General features: G+C 48.3%; 1 protein-coding gene across 2 annotated transcripts in view; it reads left to right on the top strand.

Annotated features, from left to right (window-relative positions):
- ARHGEF10 (Rho guanine nucleotide exchange factor 10) overlaps window positions 1–23850 on the top strand; it is a 138021-nt gene that overhangs the window by 74444 nt on the left and 39727 nt on the right. For both annotated transcript variants that reach the window (XM_023219109.2, XM_023219108.2), the window contains 4 exons: window positions 832–924; window positions 5729–5899; window positions 8016–8161; window positions 11424–11599. In XM_023219109.2, coding sequence (XP_023074877.1) covers window positions 832–924; window positions 5729–5899; window positions 8016–8161; window positions 11424–11599 — 586 coding nt within the window. The remainder of the gene's footprint in view (window positions 1–831; window positions 925–5728; window positions 5900–8015; window positions 8162–11423; window positions 11600–23850) is intronic.

Below are 23850 nucleotides of genomic sequence, written 5' to 3'. Positions count from 1 at the left end.
TCCTAAGGGATCGGATCGCAGTTCCCACTCTGGACAGTTGTGGGCTCTGTCCTAAGGGATCAGATCGCAATTCCCACTCTGGACAGTTGTGGGCTCTGTCCTTTGGCTAGGGCCCCATCTCTTTCTCTTGGGGAAAGAAAACATGGACTCACTTAAGAGCGCACTCCCTCTGGGGATTTTGTTGTAGTTTCGATGTCAGCCGTGGCCGTGACTGCGGTGCCCACTCCTCAGCTCGGCGGCTGCCATGCGGCCTTGGGAGATAGACTCTCTCATCCCATTTCATAGCTCCAGGACCTGAGCCCGGAAGAGTCAGGTGCCCTGTGAGCTGAGAGGCCGGGGCACATCCAGGTCTGTGCTGTCTGCCCTCATCACTGCGCAGCCCCCTCAGCGGAGGGAACTGGAGACTCCCCCCAGGTCAACATTGCCCGGCAGCCTCGGTAGCAAATGGCCCCACTGTGCATCCCCGATGTGCTCAGGGAGAGGAGCCCTCAGCCTCCAGGACGTCCTTCTGCCCATGGCACCAGAAGAGGTTGCCAGCCTTTTCAGGGGCCCACTGTGGTCAGAACACAGACACCCAAGGACACGCCCTGGAATCTACCCGGTCCCCTGGCCCGAGGAATTAACCCCGGGAGCTGCGGCAAAGCGGAAGCCCCTAGAGCAGGTGCAGAAAGCAGCTGGAGTGTATTTGGCCAAGTTTCTTCTTGTAGCTGAGGACAAGGTGCAGGCTTTTGACTTTCCCGGGTGTTCATTGTGGTGGGGAGGAGGCGGCCCCGGGGACAGGGAGGGCATGGCAGCCCCACGGGGAGGTGACCCCAGTGCCTTCCCCCACAGCAGGAACAGGAGGCCAGTCCTGACCGAACCACGCTCTATAGCCTGATGATGAAGCCCATCCAGAGGTTCCCACAGTTCATCCTCCTGCTCCAGGTAAGTGCTTCACGGTGGCCTCCTGAGGCGAGTCCTCTGGCTCGTCCATGATTCATTTGAAAATGGCATCTGTTCCTCCACTTTGGAGTGGCCGCCCCTTGGGCCTCCCCATCTCCTCTCTAGGCAGTTACAGGAGGTGGGGGGTAGAGGCAGGTGGAGACCTGCGGAGAGTCATCCTACTCCGGGGGCAGCTGTAGGGCCCAGTGCCTGCGAAGCCGGCCTTGTGGGACAGAGGGGATGGATGGGCTTCGGGGCCCTGGCCTGCCACATGCACTGTCTCGTGGGGCCCCAACACTGGGGGGGCTGCAGGGCTCGGTTATCAGTGGCCCACAGGTCACAGCTCCCTTCTCCAGTGTGCCTGTATCTGGTCTAGAATCACGTGAAAAATGATTCTTGCTTCTGTGCCCAGAAGGGATGGACAGGCTTGGAAAGCTAAGAATAGATTTAAACAAAACATACCCATCACTGATTTAACAGCATATCACCGAGGACAGGGAGATGCTGCAATGGTGAAGACACTTTCCACTGGACCCTCATTTTTCTAAACTAAGGATTCTCAATTGGATACCTGTGACTGTGAACAGGAGGCCTGTTCTGAGTGCTGATATGACATCTCACAGTGGACAGCCTCTAGGTCATGTCTGACATGACGTCTCACAGCGGACGGCCTCTAGGTGATGTCTGATGCGATGTGTGTGGTTGCCTGCTCATTTTCTGACCTTCCCACATACCCTGAAGCCCAGGTGACCCTGTAGGCTACAGGGGCTCAGCACCCATTTTATTTAAATCAATGCCATGCCTCCAGGGAGGATATTTCAAAGGAGAGTCCATGCTGGCCTCTGCCTGTGTTGATTTTTCAATGATTACTCAGCTTGCTTTTTCTAATTAAATCAGAGGACTCTGCTTTGCCTGCCTGCTTATTAGAGCTGATTAAGATGAACTGGTGGAATCATTGCCAGAAATGAACTGGCACCGGGGAAATAGTGTCAAGTCCCCTTCCACTGAGGTTTTTATATTTATTTTTGATCAACCAAATCCGTGGCACATTCTTTTTAAATAAAAGTAGTCATAAAAGTGTGAAAAAGGATACATACTAAAATATCAACATGGACTCTTTCCATGGTTAGGTTGATGGGTCATGTTAATTTTATCCTCTCGCTTATATTTTTAACAATGTAGTTTGCCTATATTAGAGCATTAATAGCAAAAGCTGGTTTTTTCCCCAAATTCAAAATATTCAAAGTGTTTTATTTCTTCAGCTGACAAACATGTCCTGAGTCCTCATACGTGTGAGACGCTGTTGGCCTTCTGGCAAGCAGCCACGGACGTGATGAATGAGCTTCCTTGTGACAGGGAGGCTGGCGCTTGGGAGAAACAGGGTCAGGCTGCCTGTTAGATGTTAGTTATTCAGCCACAGCTGGGAGGGTGTCACCAGGCTGTGAAGGGGCCAGAGGCAAGGCTACAGTCACCTCCTAAACCATACGAGGGGAACCAGCCCACACACCCTGTGTCGCCTCCTAAACCATATGGGTCAACCGGCCCACATGCCCTGTGTTCAGCGATGCGCCAGTGAGTCCCTGGGTGGTTCCTGGTCACCAGGGATGACAGCAAGCGCTGACTGTGTTGTGAGGTCACACCCACTGTTGGCTTTCTATGACGTATCAGAATAGTTTTTAGATTTTTTTTGATTTATTAAATTTGGATATAATTTTCAAACGCGCTTGTTAGGTTTTGGTTAAATGTAAGTAAGTAACTACAAGTAAGTAAGTAACTACTTTTGCCTAGGTTTTTTCCAAAGTGTGTTCTTTTTAGACAGAAGTTGTGGGCGGGGCTGCTGGAAAGGGAACAGGAGAGAGAACCGCGGGGAAAAGCCTCTGCCGGGATCTTGAGGCTCCCGTTTCCATCCGCCTTTTGACACCCAAATTCTTGAGTTTATTACATAACTGGAATTCTGAGTTTAAGTCAAATGACTTGCATTTAGAAAAACTCGGCGTGCTCTTCCAGATCGTCACCAGCAGTTACATAGGTCAGTGTGCACACAGCTGTGCCCGTCCTCCTCCCTCCTTGCCTCAAGAGACCCTCCTTAGAATTTCCCACACAGGGTTTGTTGCCCCCGAAGCAGAAAATGGTCTTTGCCTTGATCTGAAAAAACAAATTGCAGGTCCTAGATGTGCCCAGCAGTTTCCCTCAGGGACACTTTTTGCCCACATTTGATGAAACGCTGGCGCATCCTAGAGTGTTCTTGGAGGGGAGCGGGTGGGTCCACGTGCTTTGGAAGCACAGTTGGAGACAAGGTGGTGTCTGCATCTGGTCATGATGCGGTTGTGCCTCAGGCGCCCTGCCTCAGGTGCGGGTGCTCGGGCACCTGGGATTGGGCAAGGAGATGGGCTGCAGAGTCAGCAGGTACAAGCACATACCCTCCCTCCTGCCTTCTGCTGTGGTCCGTGTGCTGTGTGTAGGTGGATGGGGACACAGTGGTGAGGGGCCTGGACACCCTCTGTCCCCTTCCTCCCAGTGACTCTCCTGGTCTCTACTTTCCGGTCCTGCCTGCATTTTTCCTGGTTAGCGCTCCCAGACCTTCTTTCTAAGACAGGTGCTGTGAAGCCACAGCTGTCCCCTGGCTCAGGCAGTGAAGCTGGCTCACCCTGGCTTTGCTGGGACTGTCAGTTTCTCCCATGGATCCGGAAACATCCATCCGCCATGTGTGACTTTTGTCTTACTTTATCCCAGCTACCTGTTTCTCTCTGTTGTTGTGCAAAGGTAAGTAACAATTTCTGGTAACAACAGCAGCGAGAAATTTCACTTTTCTCCTTCCCTGGGCCTCCTCGGGAGGCTGCCGGCCCAGCAGATGTTCCTGGCTGTGCTCAGCGGCCCCGCGGCATGCCGGACTCCACCGTGTGCCGGCTGCTGTCTCCATCGCACGCCGAGTCCCTGGTGCCACTGCCAGTGTGTGGTTTTGATGCAGAACTAGTGTTAAGATTGTTCTTTTTTGCCTTGATAGAATTCGTTGTGACTCATAGGAAACAAATGTATAGAATTGTTTATATTCACTACAAACTGGAAACATTTGATCATTTATGCAGCGTCCTTTCCAGATTTAAAAAAAAGGTTTAAAAAGATAAGCACACTGTTGGATTCCATGACTGCTAATATTCCTATAAACATGTAAAAGTTGGTAGGCAAGATGCAGAACCACATTTTTTTTTCACTCTAAGTTCTGGGATACGTGTGCAGAATGTGCAGGTTTGTTCCATAGGTATACATGTGCCATGGTGGGTTGCTGCATCTGTCAACCCGTCATCTAGGTTTTAAGCCCCGTGTGCATTAGGTATTTGTCTCAATGCTCTCCCTCCCCTCACCCTGCACCCCCGACAGGCCCCAGTGTGTGAAGCTCCCCTCCCCGTGTCCCTGAGATCTCATTGCAGAACCACATTTAAGAGTGTTTCAAGTTCGCGTTTGCCCCTTCAGCAAACATCAGCGTGTCAAATGTGAACGCAAGCTGGGAAACAAAAGGCCCTGCATAAAACCAAGGTGACGAAAGTGTCCTTTTGTTTTTTTTTGTTTGTTTGTTTGTTTTTTTTGAGAAGGAGTCTTGCTCTGTCATCCAGGCTGCAGTGCAGTGGCGTGATCTCGGCTCACTGCAAGCTCCGCCTCCCAGGTTCACGCCATTCTCCTGCCTCAGCCTCCGGAGTAGCTGGGACTACAGGCGCCTGCCACCACGCCCGGCTAAGTTTTTGTATCTTTTTGGTAGAGACGGGGTTTCACCGTGTTAGCCAGGATGGTCTTGATCTCCTGACCTCGTGATCCGCCCGTCTCGGCCTCCCAAAGTGCTGGGATTACAGGCTTGAGCCACCGCGCCCGGCCGAAAGTGTCCTTTTGTTATTGCCTATTAAAGTTTATCCTGTGATTGACAGCAGTGCGTCATTTTTTGCTGACTGTTGTTGCTGATTTGTGCCACATACCCTCCCTTTGACCTCCTTGTGCTTATCTGAAACCTTAACTGGGAGAAGAGGTAGCTCAACTCCCTTTTTTTAAAGACGACTTTTTAAGAGACATTTTAGGGTCACAGCAAAATTGAGTGGAAAGTACAGAAATTTCCCAACTGCCCCTCCCCTAACATGCACAGCCCCGCCGGCAACATCTCTGCCGGAGTGCATTTGTGACAACCAGGAGCCTGCATGGCCACGCAGCCACTGCCCAGCGGCTGCAGTCACAGGAGGATGTACCCCTGTGCTGTGCATTTGGTGGGTTTGGATGAGCATTCAGTGAAATGGACCCACCATGATTGTGTCATGCATCTTTGCTGCCCTAAAATCAGGTTCCTTTGTCAGTGTGAGAGAGACTTGATCCTGCTGTGTGAGTTGGCGCCATGGGTGCAGTATTCGGCACCACAGAACTCCTGCACGTTGGAAACTGGGAGACTGATCTTTTGAAGAAAGTAGCTGGACCCATCTGTGCGTGGGTTCATCTGTCTGACTCAACTTGAGAAGGACAATCTCTCATCATCGTGAGCATCATTCCAAGCGCACGGCAGTTCTGAGATTGTGATATGTTCATATTTAGCATGTCCTTTATTGCACAGAGCTATTTTTTCGATTTTGTTTTTGCAAAGGAAGCTGTTCAGATGTTCAGCCAAGTCATGACTCACTCAGCTCATCATCCCTTCCCAAGAGCTGACTTTATTTTTCCCCAGGATGACGGATGCCACTGCCTCCTTTCTATCGTCGGCTGGCGGGTGACATGACTGTCGTTGCACTGGGAGTGCGCACGTGGTAACTGCCCACCTCTCCCTTGTTGCTTGTAGGACATGCTGAAGAACACTTCCAAAGGCCACCCCGACAGGCTGCCTCTTCAGATGGCCCTGACAGAGCTCGAAACACTGGCAGAGAAGTTAAATGAAAGAAAGAGAGATGCTGATCAACGCTGTGAAGTTAAGCAAATAGCCAAAGCCATAAACGAAAGATACCTGAACAAGGTTGAGACAGGGTTTCTTCAACTCTATTCCAAAATGATTTTTGCTTTGTACTAATAAGCCGTCGTTATCCAGCCATACTAATCTTTTGGAACGTTGGGAGTAATTCCCCTAGCCCAGAGTTCTTTACTGGGGTGGATGGAGGCCTTTGGGAGAGTCACCCCAATGTGGAAATGGTATGTAAAACCTTAACAGCCTGTCTGCATTTTCTTAGGAAAGAGATTCATACATTCTTCAGACCCTCAGATGGATCCAGGACCTCCCAAGAGGTTAAGAGCAACTCTTTTAGCTTAATTTTGCTTTCAAAATAACTATCTAATTTCAGATAGTAATAGTTAAAGCTGAAAAAAATATTTACAGGCTGGGCACAGTGGCTCACACCTGTAAGCCCAGCACTTTGGGAGGCTGAGGTGGGAAGATCACTGGAGCCCAGGAGTTTGAGACCAGCCTGGGCATGATAGTGAAACCCCATATCTAAAAAAAAAAAAAAAAAAATTAACTGGGCACTGTGGCATGCCTATAGTCCGAGCTACTTGGGAGGCTGAGGCTGGAGGATTGCTTGAGCCTGGAAGGTCCAGGCTGCGGTCAGCTGTTATTGAGCTGCTGCACTCCAGCCTGGGTGATGGAGCCAGACCCTGTTTCAAAAAAAAAAAAATCACAAACATTTTTTGTCTTCACCTATGCATGGGCTAAGCTGTATTGACCCCCAAAAGAGATGCAGGACCCAGAGGGCGGCATTTCATTTGCGAGGCTGCATTTCAGCTTGATGCTTACGTAACTGCTTGTCTGCAGCAGTACTCTGGTTTTCTGTGAGTTTCCCGTATTCGTTGAAGGCCCTGGCTCACAGGGAGAAGGTAATTTGTATGAACTGTGTTAAGTTATTGCATCTAATATTCATTGTTGCTAAAATCACTGTTGGTTTTGTCATTAGGAGTAGTTTCTTATGTTACTATGACATTCAGTAATTTAACTGTGTGAACTTTATGGTAATACACTTTAAGCCACACGTTTTCCCCAATTCTCCAAATGGTTCATGTAGGAACATTTATAAGCAGCCAATTGTATTCAGTTATATTCTTGACATGGTTGATGTTATTTAAAATCACGCTCCCTGTGGCACTTGAACCTCTGAATACACGTGGGGCACAGAGCAAGCCCGGAGGCCCGGGAAGAGTGATGATGCTTCACCCTGAATGTCACGCACATACCTCATCATTCCCTCGGTCCCATCGTCCCCATCGTGCACTCGGCAAGGACAGTCAGGGAGGCGGGTGTCTTGCTGGTTGCTCAGAGCTGGGCAGCAGCGTGGATTTAGAATCAAAAGACAGCACAGACCACCGGGGCTGAGGACTCTGTTTTCTTGTGGGCTGAATTGTTTTAAGTATTGGCTGAGTGCAGTGGCTCACGCCTGTAATCCCAGCCTTTTTGGAGGCCGAGGTGGGTGGATCACTTGAGGTCAGGAGTTCCAGACCAGCCTGACCAACATAACGAAACCCCATCTCTACTAAAAATACGAAAAGAAACCAATTAGCTGGGTGTGGTGGCGCACATCTGTGGTCCCAGCTACTCGAGTGGCTGAGGCACGAGAATCAATTGAACCCAGGGGGTGGAGGTTGCAGTGAGCTGAGATTGTGCCACTACACTGCAGCCTGGGTAACAGAGCGAGGCTCGGTCTCAGAACAAACAAACAAAAAAAGTAGTCTGACTTCCACATCGCATGCCATTGTCTTGGTTCGTACAAAGCGTCTTTCTGAAGAACTGATGGTTTTGGTTTGGCTCAGTGAAGTAAAATATGGCCTACATGGAGAAGTTAAGATAGTCATTGAACTATGCTTAATTAGGTTGACTTAGGGAAAAGTAAAATTACGAAACAATTCCTTCCATTCCTCACCGTTCCTGGTTAATGTTGTGTTTAAATCGCGGGAGGGCCGGCTGTGCGGTGAAAGTCTGTGAGGAAGCAGGTGGATGTTCGGCGCAGTCACGGTGAACATAGGAACGATTTCCGTGAAGCGCTCAGTTTGGAAGAGTCACCCTCAGACTCCATACCAGACTTTTCCTTGTCTTTTTCTTTTCTGGGTTAACTCAACTGTGGTCCCTGCGCTGTGTTTTGAATGTCCAGCTTCTCAGCAGTGGAAGCCGATACCTCATTCGATCTGATGATATGATAGAAACAGTTTACAACGACAGAGGAGAGATTGTTAAAACCAAAGAACGCCGAGTCTTCATGTTAAATGATGTGTTAATGTGTGCCACCGTCAGCTCACGGTAAGCGCATTTAATTCTCTATAGTAGTCCTATCATTACATGTTACTTTTGCCTAAGGGCACATAAGTGACTTTGTTAATTCTGTCATTCAGACCAAACTGGTTTTTTGTGCCAAAGCTTAGTCCTGTGACTAAGGGAACCCTTATAATAAGCAAGCTTATTTTTAAATAGATTCAGTGTAAGTCACCAAGTCACTGTTAGTAGAAGTTAAGTACGTAGAGGTTTATATACTCTTTAAATAGGGCTGATGGTGGAACTAGAAACTAAATTGAATTTCTTCATAACCCTCCTAAATAATTCAAGAGTTATTTTTCTTATGGTTTAAATTCTCTCTTTACCTGCTTCTCTATAAATATATTTTTGATAAATGTTTAAATATAATAAAGTGGGGTATATTCATATTTATTGTAAACCAAGAAAATAAGTTATTTTCACTTAAAATAGTTTTACATCAGAATCGTTCTCCAACACATGGAATATTGTAGTTAGATAAGGATATGTGAGAAGTTAAAAGGTCTTTGAATATAGGTAGATGATAAGGGAATTCATATAAAATTAACTATAACGCTCCTGGTGCTATAGAAAATAATGCCAGCGAACATGGTGGCAATTCGTCATGTCTTACAAGAGTCAAGTGTTCTGTCGTCCGGAGTTTTGACAGCCAATTGCTGAACATTTGCTAGCTTGAAGTCATCCACATGGGAGCATTTACACCACGGAATTTGCCCAACACAACGTGTTAGGAGCCTGTCCTCCCAGTGACAGCCAGCTTTAAACATTTGCCAGTACACCACTAAACACGCCCTATTTTTCATGCCCGTCACCCCCATTTTCCAGTGGCTGGATATATCTGCCTGGCCTCCTCACCTTGCCTTAGAGACCCAGGCAGCGAGGGTGTGCAGGTCAACCCTCAGGAGTCGGACTCCTTAGTGTAAACTCCAGCTCCACCTTCTCTGAACTCTGAAAATTACCTGCTCTGACTAGGCCTCGGACTCCTCATTCGTGCAATAGGGTTGATCATAAAATAATGAGTCTGGTGGTACACTCTCGTGGGGCTCTTCAGGGGTCAAGGTGAGGACATTCATTAAGCTGCCGCAGGGCACCTGGCACATGGCACTGCCCACGAGGGACGGATTTTCATTGTTGCTTCTTATCATCCTCACTTACTTTGTGGCAGCTACAAAATAAGTCCAAAAATATATATATACAAGTCTTTAATGATACTCCTCCTTGTAAGAGAAAGAACCCTGTTCATTTGACTCATACCCCATGGCTCGGCCTTCACTGTGGACACCTGGCGACAGCCACAGGCCACCTGCCTTCCATGTGCAGAAGCAAAGCCCGCGGCACCCTGCGTTGGAGAGGAGCTGACGGAGTGAGGTCGTGGGAGGTCGCAGCTGGAGAACTCCAGGTGTGGGCTGTTCAAGAGGATGCTTAGAATTGCGAGGATGCAGAGTAAGGTGTCTCCACCCATTTCCCTGGTGTTATCTTACGAGGTGCTTCCCACAGTGTGGAGACTAATGGTGTTTATCACTTAGCAGGATGGCTTCCAAGTTTAACTGTCCCAGGACCCCCCTCTCCGCGTAACACCTGGAAAGTTAGTGTTCAGTGAAGCGGCCCCAGTGTGGCTGAATCCACCCAGCTCCTCACCTGCAAGTTGGCCAATATGATGTGTCAAGTTGGGGACATGAATGCTTGTCCCACCTGCCCTGGGAGGCAAGATCATAGAAGTGAAATGACCTTGTAAACAGCAAAGTCCTGCGCAAATATAGTGGTCCTTGTTGAGTCTTTTCCGCATTCATAATCAATGTTTGTCTGACGCTGACCCCTGCTCCAGAACCCCCCGCCGGGCTGCTGTTGGGGAGTGCCAGGACACACTTGGCTCTTGGGCAGTTTTAAGTAGGTTTAAAATTCTCACACTGACAGAAGTAGTGTACTTTAAAGATGAATTAAAATGGATACTTTAGAAGTAACTCAGCCATGCTAGATTCCTTAAAATAATGCCCCTGCCTTTCCCACGATGACAGGGCTTGAATTTCTTTTTTTGCGAAGTATGGTGGTGAGTCACAATCATTTCCCATGGACGTGTTGTCAGTGTGAGATTTTCAGTGACACTGACCGAAGGTGATGAGACGAGAACCCATTTTCGTTCATATAGCCCCCAAGGACCCTTTGGTCGACCCTGTGGAAATTAAGATTCTAAACCTCCTCCGTAGGGATGGAGATTTTTACATTCAAAGAGGAGGAATCGAAATTTTGGTAAGAACTCATGGGCATTTCTGTTTTTCTAAATTGGAGGCACAGTCTAATTCATGGAATACAACCTGTCTTTCCCCTTACTGTGTCTGAATTATTCTTCCTCCTTTCCCTTTCTGTATGGACTGGATGTTGTCATGGAGGGCAGAGTGCTCTGGTATAAGAGGGAACTGGAGAGCGTGGGTGCAGACAGGCTCCCAGCAAGTCAGGTGCTTAGTCCAATGCAGAGCACCCAGCATTTTGGTTATTCTTACCACACTTTGATTTTTAACAGCAATATCTTGAAAAGCAAAACGTGATGATCACTAAGTGAGAATAATGGTTGATTCTGGAGGGTGGGATTTCCTGAGCGCCTGGGACTGCAGGAATGCTGGCGATGTCACAGCCTTGGCCTTGGTGGCAGCTGCACAGATATTGAGGCAGCCCGTTTCCACTAGACCGTACATACGTGTTTTGTGTTTCTTCACGTATATGTTCTATTTATGATAAAAGAAGAAAATAATCTGTATAAATCATAGTTTTTTTTTTTTTTCTGTTCAATTTCTGTATACTTGATACATATTTTAGTCATGGAGTATAATGGTATGATTTGATTCTATTAAAATGGTTATGGTGTAGCCATAAAAGAGTAAAGCAGGAATCTGAGAGTTAACTCTTAGGAAACCACCAGAGAATATCTCTATCCACATAGGAGATTTCCTGGGAATCGAGCACCTTTGCTCCGAGTCATCAAGGAGCACCGAGCTGCTTCCTTTTAAGCCTTTACGGAAAACCTTGGCGCTTCCGGGAGATCCGTCCCTGTGCTGCTCTTCCCTGCACTCTCTCTCATCCACCTCCAGGCCTCTTTATGGCAGCGAGTGGGGATTCTGTAAGAAAGTCAGAGGCACAGTTACTCCTGTGAGAAAGTCCGAAGAGTTACAATTCAGCAATGGAAAGTTTCTCACTTGAATATCCATAACGTGTCCACGTAATTATTCGTAAAACAGGCATCTTCTGGTCGTTTCAGCACCTCTCATGACAGCCGTGTGATGAGCAGCCAGAGGTACTTGCTAAAGTGGAGCGTTCCGCTGGGACACGTGGACGCCATCGAGTATGGCAGCAGCCCAGGCGCGGGCGAGCACAGCAGGCACCTTGCCGTTCACCCGCCTGAGAGCCTGGCCGTGGTTGCGAACGCGAAGCCAAGTAAGTGACGCTTTCTCTCACGTTCGTGCTAGCCGTGGGACCAGCATAAGCTCTGACGTCAGCCGTGGGGTCAGCGTAAGCTCTGACGTCAACAGGCTCAGGGTCTAACACGGTAAATCTGACACGTTCTCTCACGTTCATGTTCGCTGTGGGGTCAGCGTAAGCTCTGACGTCAGCCGTGGGGTCAGCGTAAGCTCTGACATAGCAGGCTCAGGGTTTAACACGGTAAATCTGACGCTCTCTCTCACGTTCATGTTTGCTGTGGGGTCAGCGTAAGCTCTGACGTCAGCCGTGGGGCCAGCGTGAGGTCTGACGCCAGCCGTGGGGCCAGCATAAGCTCTGACGTCAGCTGTGGGGTCCCCGTAAGCTCTGACGTCAGCCGTGGGGCCAGCATAAGCTCTGACATAGCAGGCTCAGGGTTTAACACGGTAAATCTGATGCTCTCTCTTTCATGTTTGCTGCGGCGTCAGCGTAAGCTCTGACGTCAGCCGTGGGGCCAGCGTACGCTCTGACGTCAGCCGTGGGGCCAGCGTACGCTCTGACGTCAGCCGTGGGGCCAGCGTACGCTCTGACGTCAGCCGTGCGGCCAGCGTAAGCTCTGACATAGCAGGCTCGGGGTCTAACACGGGAAGTCTGCAGAGGTGATCCAGTCTCTAGAATCTGTATGCTGCGTTACTAACATGGTCGAATCGGCCGCTCATCTCTGACTTGTCCCACGTGCCGCTGGGGCTCCTTCGGGTTCGGGCCAGTCAGAAGAGGATTCCATCTTCCCGGTCCAGCGAGCTCAGTTTTGCGTTTCCAGTTAACCAGATGAGGACTTCAGTGTTTGTCTCTCGAGTGTGTGGAGCTGGCACAGAAGTCGTCGAGCTTGAGGCGGTGGTGGTTCCAGTTTGGCTCTGTGTTCACCTGCTGGCACTGCCGGGCAGGGTTGTGATGTCTTTACTCAGTTTCCCCATGGAGGTAGTGCTTGTCCATGAACTTCCCAAGGTGAAATGAGAGGTGTCAGAATGCTTTGGAAATGTCTTAGCATTGCACACGATTTATGATTATTATTACCCAACATTGTTCAGACTGCAGATTTTAATCTTAGTGTAAAAATCATTACCTTCTCTTCATTTTTTAAAAAATCCAAAGAACGACTGGCTAAGTTTTATTCACTTTTTGGCCTCTACCCCTGAATTGTAGAACAATTAAAAAAACATAATGCATGGGAACTTTCAGTTCACCTTTCATAGGTTAAATATGCATTAATTTTTCAGATTATTTTGTTTCTGACAAGTTTAGAAGCAAGAAAACCACTTGAGAACTTTTACCCTTTTGTGGTCGAATTCGCATGTTCACCTGGATTTGCAGAACATGATGTAAGGAGTATTAGATCTCATTTGCTTTGGGATCGCTTTTATTTTTCTCATTCCCCTGATGTTAATAGTCATTCCGTTTGGTAATCTGTCTAGTAGGCTAATTCGTCAAGCATATTATTACAATTTGTAATCTCTTAAATTTCTGACTCTTAAATCCTCCTTCTATTTAAAGTAGTATGCGTCTGTATCAAACCCTCTCCACAAATAACCGAAGTACCAAAACCCAGATTTCCCAAACGAGCTGTTCGGGGGGTAGTGTGGAGAGCGAGAGGGAGGACCAGAGAGAGAGGGCATGTGGGGACAGAGAAACGATTTCCAAATTGACATGATCCATTAACATTTTATTCAAGAGCAAATTGGATGCCTTGTTAAAGGTTTTCAAAAATCTTTTTAAATTATTTGGAAACATTGATTAGCAATCAAGTTTATGTTGTGGTTTTGTGAACAAAAACACCTTTGTGTAGTTTATAATGCTAGCGATCTTAGAATTTATTCATAATTAAGATGGCCTCATTGTATTCAAATAGCTAAAGGTGACTTTGATCCATAAAATAGTATGTATTCCATGCAATGTTATATTTTCTTATTCATCTTTTTATTTATGATTTATGCTGAGTTAACTTAGAATAAGATTAGAATCAGTTACAATGTGAAAAAAGCATAAAGCAGGGTGTTTCAACCCATTTTTAATATACTGTATGGAGGAAAGAACCTGGAGTGAGTTTGTCACTGCATTTGCACTCTAGATTTAACTATGAGCTCCCCATCAGCCACAGCAAGAGGAGAAACACTGAGTACGGACAAGTTCTCATTGTCTATTGAAAAGAAAGATGTCACATTGGAGAGTAAATCTTTTTCTTTATTCTGAATCCAAGGAGATCTTTCGTATTGTATCTCCAGTTAAGGGGACTTTGGAACACACTTGAAAACATATATGATTGTGTTTTGCAGACTTGCATTGATTCTTTTTTTTTAATCACGTCTCTATGGAAAAAGCACCTAGTCAACCTCAGTGAAACCAGTTTTTCATCGGACATCTTTTTGCCCACTGCCTTAAACAGAGAGTTTAAGTGATAAACTTGTTTTGCTATCAATAGTGTTTTGTTCTTCTAGATTAAAAAAAACTTTATAAACAAATTATTTAAAATTTGCTAATTCTGTGTGTGCCTGAAGATAGAACTCAAGTCAGAATTCTCTGGGGCTTTTTTCCGACATCAGGTAAGAGCATGGTGCTGTCTTGTATTTACAGAGAAGGTGTAAGTGGGCGCTGTGCTTCATGCTGCAGACTGGCAGGGTTCTATCCCAACACGTCTGGATTCATCCAGGGTGGACTGACAGTCTCTTGTTAGCGTCAATCATGAGGGGTCTACGTGGCTTCAAATCCATCATGTTGATCTCACGAGTGCCACGCTGCAGCCGGCGAATGACGTCCCTTCACTCTGCTCATCTCAGCTCACTCCTAACCGTTTATGCTGACAAAACCCAGGCACATCCATGAGCCACATCTCCATGAGGCTGCCTCTGATGCCTCCCTCAGAGTTTTCATAGAATGACTTCAAATTCACTCTCAGTGTTTGTTTCTTCCAGTTCTCTTGCGTTTGTCACTTCTAAATTATATGGAGAAGCTAAGTCAGAAATTCTCGTTCTCAGTTGATAGTCATAAGATTTCTGCTGCTTGAATGACTGTTCTAAAATTCAGTGTTGGAAACGTTGGTGTGTTACTTGATATTGACAGAGTGTAGGCAGCACTGCCCAACAACCTCTGCTTGCAGAGAGGGCGGCGTGGCAACCACCCGAGACCAGTGAGCAGCTGCAGCAGGGAGCTCCTCATCCCCGCAAAAGCGCCGTGTGGATTGTGCATTTGCTGTGTGGTGTTAGACTCAGCAGAGAACTCGCCGGTCCCCGCAGAAGCGCTGTGTGGATTGTGCATTTGCTGTGAGTGTTAGACTGTGTAGGGAGCTCGCCATCCCTGCAAAAGTGCTGTGTGGATCGTGTCGGTTGAGCATTTGCCATGCGGTGTTTGACTCAGCAGAGAGCTCCCCGTCCCTGCAAAAGCACCGTGTGTATTGTGCTTTGCTGTGCAGTGTTCCACTCAGCAGAGAGCTTGCCGTCCCCACAAAAGCACTGTGTGGATTGTGTGTTCGCTGTGCAGTGTTAGACTCAGCAGGGAGCTCCCCGTCCCTGCAAAAGTGCTGTGTGGATTGTGCGTTTGCTCTGCAGTGTTCGACTCAGCAGAGAGCTCACCGTCCCCGCAAAAGTGCTGTGTGGATTGTGTGTTTGCTCTGCGGAGTTAGACAGCAGGGAGCTCCCTGTCCCTGCAAAGGCGCCATGTGGATCCTGGGTTTGCTCTGCGGTGTTTGACACCCGGAGTTATGATGTGACACTTTCCTCTCTTGCAGAGGCTGCAAGCTGGTGACCATGGGTCCCCTATGGATCCATGGATTAGTTTAAGCTCCCAAACTCTCTGATGCTATTTTGAAAAATGTGTAGTTTTCTGGGATGATTTTAAAGGTTTTGCGAGCTTCCCCGATCGGGGCTGGTGGCGGGGAGGAGGAATATCGATCATGAGCCGTCGGTTGCTCTGGCCTGGTGCTGCATCTTTGCTGGTGCACTCCACCGGGCTGCGGTTCCTTCTCTCTTTGCGCTCCATCCTGTCTGGCGGGTGGATTTATGAGAAAGTAATGTTTGCTGTTGCCATTCTGTGTGTGTGTGTGTGTGGCGGGGGGGTTCTTCGTGTAAGATCTTTATAACCTCAATTCATTTTCAACAAATGGACTGTCAGGCACTCCCAGTTCTCGTGATCTCGTGCCAAGTAGGAGTTGTGGGGATGAGTGGGGAGGTGTCGCACAGCCCCACTGTTGGGAGCCTTTAGAACCGGAGGAGAAGTGAGATCAGTTGCTCCAGCCAGGCTCTGGTCTTCAAGGGTGTTTCAGAAGAACGGCCACTGAAGAGCTGTTACCACCCATCCTTCCCAGGGAGAAGGTATCCGTGTAGGGGTGTGTGTGTGTGTGTGTGCACGCTCTCACTTTTATTCAACTGGTCTCAACTCAGTGTACAGGGGACGCTCTTAAAATGTTTAGAGAAATGTGAGTACAAGTCGAATGTACTTTAAAGGGGAACACTCCTTCAGATGTGCAAACATTCGTTTACTTTTGTAAAAATCAGTCATGGTACTTTGTAGTTAGTTAATCCTTGAAAATGAGTGAAGATAAAAAACATCTCTGCTCTTCGCTGTAAGGTCAGCTTTTAACAGAACAGGATTGGCCTTTGATCCTTCTGGCTTTAGTTGTTATTGGACCAGCATCTACCTGGTCCAATACCAGCGTCCCGCCCCAGCACTGGCAGCTTGCCTAGAAGGGGCCCCGCAGCTTCCAGAAGGCCGCCACACCCCTGAGTGCTGTCGGACGTTGCAGCAAGGGAGGAGGTCCACTCAGACCGCCCTGCTGTGACCCGTTCCGCTCTCTGTCCCAGAAGCGCGTCCCGAGTGCCAGGAGTGCTTCTGTACAGTCGGGCTGGATGTGGTGGTCGGTACAGGACGATTTGTAACAAGACACAGAGTCATTAGGAACAGGTGGCTGGAGGAGCCGCCAGCAAGCTTGTACCGTAAGGAGGCTGGGGGACAGCTCCTGAAAGCTCAGGGTCCCTGCTGAGCACAGAGCACTTGCCTAAGAGGGGAACTTACAGGCAAATGCAGAAAGGGTCCTGGGTGAGGTCACAGCATTGAGGGAACTCCCAGAAAACACAGGACCTCCCCCACAGAATTCACATGGTTTAAAAAACAAAGCAAAACACTACTAGCAAAGAAATCAGAACCAAGGATGGAGGAAGGAGGGCGTGACTTACCGTCTTTAAATAGAAGTGAGCCCGGCCAAGGGAAGCTTCAACAGGTGAATATACACCTGACTGATCCTCCTGAAGCAGAAGGCAGTGAGAGAAGTGGAGCTGTATTTTTAAAACGTGAAATGATTCCTCATGAGGCTCCCCTGAGCTGCGGCCTCCAGGGATGTGTGGCCAGGTGGCCGTTCTGTGGAGGCAGGGAGGGGTCTGAGTGGCACGTCCAGCCACAGCCCCGAGGGTTCTGGACACAGTGACCGGGTGTGGGACCCCAGGAGTGACGGGTTAACCCCGGTTTCCCTCCCTGGCCCCTGCCTGACGCACTGCATGGCCTCGCCTATAGGCAGGGACAGTGCCTGGTCTCCAACAGGTCCTTTCCAGAGTCAGGTACTTCTGGGCGGGAAGGGTCACAATTCTTCCTCCTTACGCCTGTAAGAGTGAACTTTGCCTTGAAGGTTGGACAGGCGCAGCTGAAGCCCACCATGGCAAAGCTGTCGTGTTTTGAAATACACAGCAGTCGAAATGAAAGGAAACAGAACAAAATGTCTCTGTGCTCCATTGCCGTGGCAAGAGCCGCTTCTGCATCGTCTGAACGTTGTACCGTAAAACAGCACGTGCGTGCGTGCGGGAGATGAGGCCAGGACTTGCTGTTTTTCCTGTATGGCGTGTGGATTTGCAGGTCTTTCCCAGGACTGAAAAGTGTCATTATAATCCTTGAATGAGTACCGAGAGCAAACACACCACCTGGCCAAAGGTCACAGGGAGGTCGGCTTTCCACACTGAATACCGTGGACAGTCCGGAAACAGCCTTCAGTAGCTTTCCTGCAATGCGACACCGAGGTCGGCGTGCCTGCGGAATGTGACACCAACAGACGGGCCCCTCGCTGGGGGAGCAGATGCAACTGCTTGCGATTGTGGAGCCGCTGACCTCCTGCCGCCGCTCTCTGTGTCCTGTGCCCCTGCGTGCTCGCGCGGCGTGTTCAACGCAGATGAACGGCCTGCCTTCCTACAGACAACATCCGTGTGCTGAGAAAGGCCTTCCAACATGCATAGGGAGTAAAAGCACAAAGAGCGCCCAGGGAGGATGGGTGCCGACTCCGGATGGAAGGCAGAGTGAAAACAGGGGAGACGTGAAAAAACCTTTTCAGGGTTTTTTGATGAAAATGGCATCTGAAGTGCATGGAGCAAAATAGTAACATCACAAATTCTGGGCAGTGGGTAAAAATATGTCCGTGAGTTATTCTCTCTGCTTTTCTACTTTTAAAGAATATTTCATACTTTCACAAAATGAGAGCCCATTAAGAAAGCCCAGAGCCAGCCTGGGACTTGGGTCCCTGTGAGAATGGCTGTTCCAAGCCCATCCCCAGGCTCAGCCTCTGTCTGGGGGAGGAAATGGGGGCAGCATGGCAGATGGACAGAAAGTGGGAAAGGGTCTTCCAGCATCACACGTGCTTTCAGGACAGTCCCATAGAGGTGATGATGCCACACGCATGGCTCTGTTCTCCACGCAGACGGCTGCCGCCTTCTCTGTCACTGTGTCTGTTTACATCCCTTGTTACCTCAGGGACAAACACTGGTGTGAATTTTCTGGGTATTCAGTAACACAGCCTTCAAACTCTCTGTCTTAGGAGCTCAACAGGAGGCAGGTGAGGAGTGTTTGCATACAAAGAGGGATACCGATATTTTCTAAATATAACATGCACACTAGTCTACGTGATCTGTTGATGCCAAAAATACTCATTCCTAATGGCCTGTGTAGCTGACCTGTGAACTTAGACACCCATGCATCCCTGGAGCTATGACTGTCAGTCAAGTTGACATTCCAGAAACCTTCTATTCAGGCTCATAGCCCTGTCCAGGACCTGAAGGCCAGCCCGTCAGGGCAGCGATCCTAGCTCCTCGGCCATGGGGATGGGCCAGATGAGTGCCATGCCTGTGCATCACACACCAGTCATTCCCATAAGTCTCAATGGAGAAGACTCCCTTAGGAGTGTCCCTAAGTGCGGACGGTCATCCACGGAAAGGTGCTCATGCAGGAGGGCCTGTGGACAGGGTCCTGTCTCTGTGGGAATCACACACGCGTGTCCTAGTACACATGGACACATACGAGGTAGATGTTGAGCAAATTAATGTTATATTCTGGGTTTTTAAACCCCATGAAGCTATAGGGATGGTTTTACTTCTTTTTTTTTTTTTTTTTTTTTGAGACGGAGTCTCGCTCTGTCGCCCAGGCTGGAGTGCAGTGGCCGGATCTCAGCTCACTGCAAGCTCCGCCTCCTGGGTTTACGCCATTCTCCTGCCTCAGCCTCCCGAGTAGCTGGGACTACAGGCGCCCGCCACCTCGCCCGGCTACTTTTTTGTATTTTTTAGTAGAGACGGGGTTTCACCGTGTTAGCCAGGATGGTCTCGATCGCCTGACCTTGTGATCCGCCCGTCTCGGCCTCCCAAAGTGCTGGGATTACAGGCTTGAGCCACCGCGCCCGGCCGGTTTTACTTCTTGATTAAAGGTCTGGCATTTGAGACGTGACATGTATCTTCGTGGCAGTGTGATGTTCACATTAGAAAATGCTTGGGTTTTGTTAAAACTCTAAAAGCCAAAGTGGATTTTAGTCGCAGGGGAAGGTTCTTATTGTTCTTCTCTGTTCAGTGCTGTGGTTTCAGCTTTGCACCTGGGAGTCTTCTAGGCCTTGCGTTGGGAGGAGCTGCCGTAACGTGTCCAGAACCACATAGGATTTATTTTGCCTGAGTTATAGCTGGGATCACTACTGGTTCATTACCAAGATTTTTCTGTACTTTCCATGTTAGAAAACTACTTGCTTATAGAGAAATTGAATTGGTGCCTCTTATCAGACTAGGGACTTATGTATGATGCTATTTAAAAATTACCCTCTTTCTCTGGGGAGTTAATTCTTGTTCTCTGTTGAAAACACTAAAACGTTTAAAGATGGTAAGAATGACCTGTAATTCTTGTATCTGAAGACTGTATTAACACATGAGTGGTTTCTCTCCAGCCTTTTCCTCACACCGTTGTCCATATACCACAGTTGCTCTACGTGATCCTGTATAGGGGATTTTCATTTAACATTATAGGATGACCATTTTCTCAGTCATTAAAAATTCTGAATCAAAGTCATTTAAACTGACTACAGGACATTTCCTCGTGATTGAACCTGAGTTTATTGTATACTGCAAACTTCTCCAGTTACTGGACCACTACGAAAAGTGATGTGGAGACAGCCTCACACATTAGTCTGGTAATTTCCTTAGAAGTGGAATTTTCGGCCGGGCGCGGTGGCTCAAGCCTGTAATCCCAGCACTTTGGGAGGCCGAGACGGGCGGATCACAAGGTCAGGAGATGAGACCATCCTGGCTAATACAGTGAAACCCCGTCTCTACTAAAAAATACAAAAAAAAAAAAACTAGCCAGGCGAGGTGGCGGGCACCTGTAGTCCCAGCTACTCGGGAGGCTGAAGCAGGAGAATGGCGTAAACCCGGGGGGCGGAGCTTGCAGTGAGCTGAGATCTGGCCACTGCACTCCACACTCCAGCCTGGGTGACAGAGCGAGACTCCGTCTCAAAAAAAAAAAAAAAGAAGTGGAATTTTCAGGTCAAAGAGTAGAACATTTGTGTACTCTTTCAGACTCTGGATACAGTTTTGCAAGTGGCTTTCCAGGAAGTCTTCCCCAGTTTCCATTTCTACAGGCTATGTCTGACTTTGATTACACAATGAAACTTTTATGATTTGATTTGTAAAAAACAGTTTTGTAAATTTGCCTTAAGTTAAAAATTTTTAATGGCTTTTTTTTTGAGATCGGGTTCTTGCCTCGCCTGGAGGGCAGTGGCCATTTAGAGGAACAATGGTGGCTCACTGCAACCTCAAATGACTGGGCTCAAGTGATCCTCCTGCCTCAGCCTTCTGAGGAGCTGGGAGTACAAGTGCATGCCGCCTCACCTGATTTAGTGGCTGTTTTAATTTGCTTTCCTTTGATTACTACTGAGAGTGAGCATCTGCATATATATTGGCCATCTGTATCTTTTCTGGGAATTGTTCATGTTATCATTGGGGTTTCAGAATATTGTTTTTAATGTGTTTATATGTAATCTTTATGGAAAATAATTGCCTGTTTTTACATGTCTCCACATATTATTTGTGTCTGTAATTTTATAGAAGTCTAAAGCTTTTAATTTCTCAGTTGTTAAATTTGCTCCCTTTTTTGGGGTAATTTCTTCGGCTCATGTTCTTAGACACTCTTTTGACACACCTGGGGCTCCAACCTGCCGGCTGCATTTTAGGTGTGGGGATCATTTATCCTGCTCTGCTCACTGAAGTAAGGAGCTGCTTCTAGAGAGCTCTTTCTGGAAGGGTGGCCAGAGAGAACAAGATCCCTCTGTTGGGAGTTTTGCGGTTGCAGCTGGGAAAGCAGCGTCCCCATTCCCGCGGCCTCTGCCCTGCAGGACGGGCCGTACAGCCACTCTTCGTCTCTCTCCATTTTTTTTTTTTTTTTTTTTTTTTTCTGACATGGAGTCTCACTCTGTTGCCCAGGCTGGAGTGCTGTGGCACCACGTCGGCTCACTGCAGCCTTTGCTTCCTGCGTTCAATCGATTCTCCTGCCTCAGCCTGCCGAGTAGCTGGAATTACAGGTGTGCACCACCAAACCCGGCTAATGTTTGTATTTTTAGTAGAGATGGGGTTTCACCGTATTGGCCAGGCTCGTCTCCAACTCCTGACCTCAAGTGATCTGCCTGCCTCAGCCTCCCAAAGTGCTGGGATTACAGGCATGAGCCACCGCGACCGGCTGACTCATCGTCTCTCTTTAGCACCCTGTTCTGGTCAGCTCTTCCTCGGTCGTAGCCACACCGTGCACAGACACTCTTAGACATCGCTAATGCGAACACTATTTCCAGCTGCGAGGGAAATGAGGCTTTTGGTCAACTTTGTTCCTGGAGGAAAGGGGCCGTTCCATGTTAAGTCCGTTTCCTTTGGCAGCACCAGCCTTGCCGGTTGAGAACCATGGGAAGCTCCCTACAGGAGGCAGGTGAGGGCCTGGGGAGGGCAGGGCCCCCAGGAAGGCAGGAGTCCGGAGGCAGAGGCAGAGGTGATGTGCCGCACTAGGGAGTGTGGTCTGCAGAGACCCCTGCCACAGCTCTGAAGAGGAGAACACCAGAAAGAAAGCACACAGGAGTTTTATGGGGCTAAGGAGCTGCGGAGGTGCAGAGGTCTTCAGACCCCATGAAGGTCGATGGGCAGCTGCAGAGGATACTAGTGGGGGCTGGGGCTGCCCACAATCAGGCCATTGGCATGGAGAGGGGTAGTGCCCATTCCTCCTTGATCTCACCTCCTCCGCAGTGCCTGGAGACACCTTCCAGCTCGGACACCTCACAGTCTCACACCGTGGAGGAGAGGCTTTAAGATGCTGTGAGGGTGCCCCTTGAGCCCAGGCATGGAGGTTCTCAGGGACCGAGCACACCCCCAGGGGCTTTTCCAGCCATGCTTGCTATTGATCTGGCCACACAAACCCTTCCTTGTTTGCCACACAAAATTCTGTTTCACTGACAGACCCTGAATTTTCAAACAGATTGCAGGGATTTCCATGGAAACAAGAGAAGTGTCCGTGAGAAAGACTCGGGAAGTGCTTTTGCAGAAGTGCAGCAATTGTGTGTCACTGCAGCGGCAAAGAACTGAACACTCCAGAAATTGTCAACTAGAGGGCTGGAAGTCAACTCTAACGGAAATTCTGATTTGCGGGGGGGTTTCTTTCTTTTTCTTTTTCTTTTCCTTTTCTTTCTGTCTTTTTTTTTTTTTTTTTTTAGATGGAATCTCCTTCTGTTGCCCAGGCTGGAGTGCAATGGTGTGATCTTGGCTCACTGCAACCTCCGCCTCCTGGGTTCAGGTGATTCTCCTGCATCATCCTCCCTGAGTTGCTGGGACTACAGGTGTGCACCACCAAGCCCAGCTATTTTTTTTTTTTTTTTTTTTTGTATTTTTAGTAGGGACGAGGTTTCACCATGTTGGCCAGGCTGGTCTCGAACTCTTGACCTCTGGTGATCCGCCTACCTCGGCCTCCCGAGGTGCTGGGATTACAGGTGTGAGCCATTGCACCTGGACTGCAGGGGTTTCTTTAATCAATTTTGGCCTGAAATCAACATGAAACAATTCTTTCTGAAACTGAGAATCACATTTGAAAAGCACTGGCCGCACTGTGTGGTTTGTTGTTATTCTTGGGATGTGAGTGCAGGTGCTTTCCTTGGAGAGCACGTTGTCCCCATTGATGAGGAAGCCTTGGGTTGCTCTGTGGTGTCGTCTGTGCCCTGACGGTGCCCTGTTATGAACTGTCTGATGATCCGGCAGACGTAAAACTTCAGCACATTTCCATGCTCCATAAGGTCGAGGAACTCCTCCTTATCTCAGTGCAGAAGGTTCTTTAATACACTAGGAAAAGAGTATTATCCCTTCCCGTGATAGTTTCACATCGGTGGCACTGTGTGTGTGTGTGTGTGTGTATGTGTGTGTGTTTTATTTTAAAAACGTTTATGTTTTTAATTGACAAGTAATCATATACATGTATAGTTTAAAACATGATGTTTTGAAATATGTATACATTGTTGGATGGCTAAATCAAGCTAACTAGCATATGCCTTACTTCAGACACTTGCCGTTTGTTCATGGTGAGAACCTTAAAGTCCACTCTTAGTGATTTTCAAGTATACAATACCTTATTAACTACACTAGACCTCTTGAACCTACTCCTCCCAATGAACTGAAATCTATGCACCTGTGAATCCCTGTGACCTATTCCACGTGTTCTGTGGGTGACAGAGCTGCTCTGTGGGTGATGGAGCTGTTCCGTGTGTGATGGAGCTGATCTCTGGGTGATGGAGCTGTTCTGTGAGTGATGGAGCTGTTCTGTGAGTGATGAGCTGTTCTGTGGGTGGTGGAACTGTTCTCTGGGTGATAGAGCTGCTCCATGGGTGATGGAGCTGTTCCGTGTGTGATGGAGCTGATCTCTGGGTGATGGAGCTGTTCCATGGGTGATGGAGCTGTTCCATGGGTGATGAG

The sequence above is a fragment of the Piliocolobus tephrosceles genome, chromosome 7, assembly GCF_002776525.5.
Source record: "Piliocolobus tephrosceles isolate RC106 chromosome 7, ASM277652v3, whole genome shotgun sequence".
Classification (NCBI taxonomy): domain Eukaryota; kingdom Metazoa; phylum Chordata; class Mammalia; order Primates; family Cercopithecidae; genus Piliocolobus; species Piliocolobus tephrosceles.
Note: the sequence above shows the minus strand (reverse complement) of the source record. Positions and strands in the feature narration are given on the sequence as shown.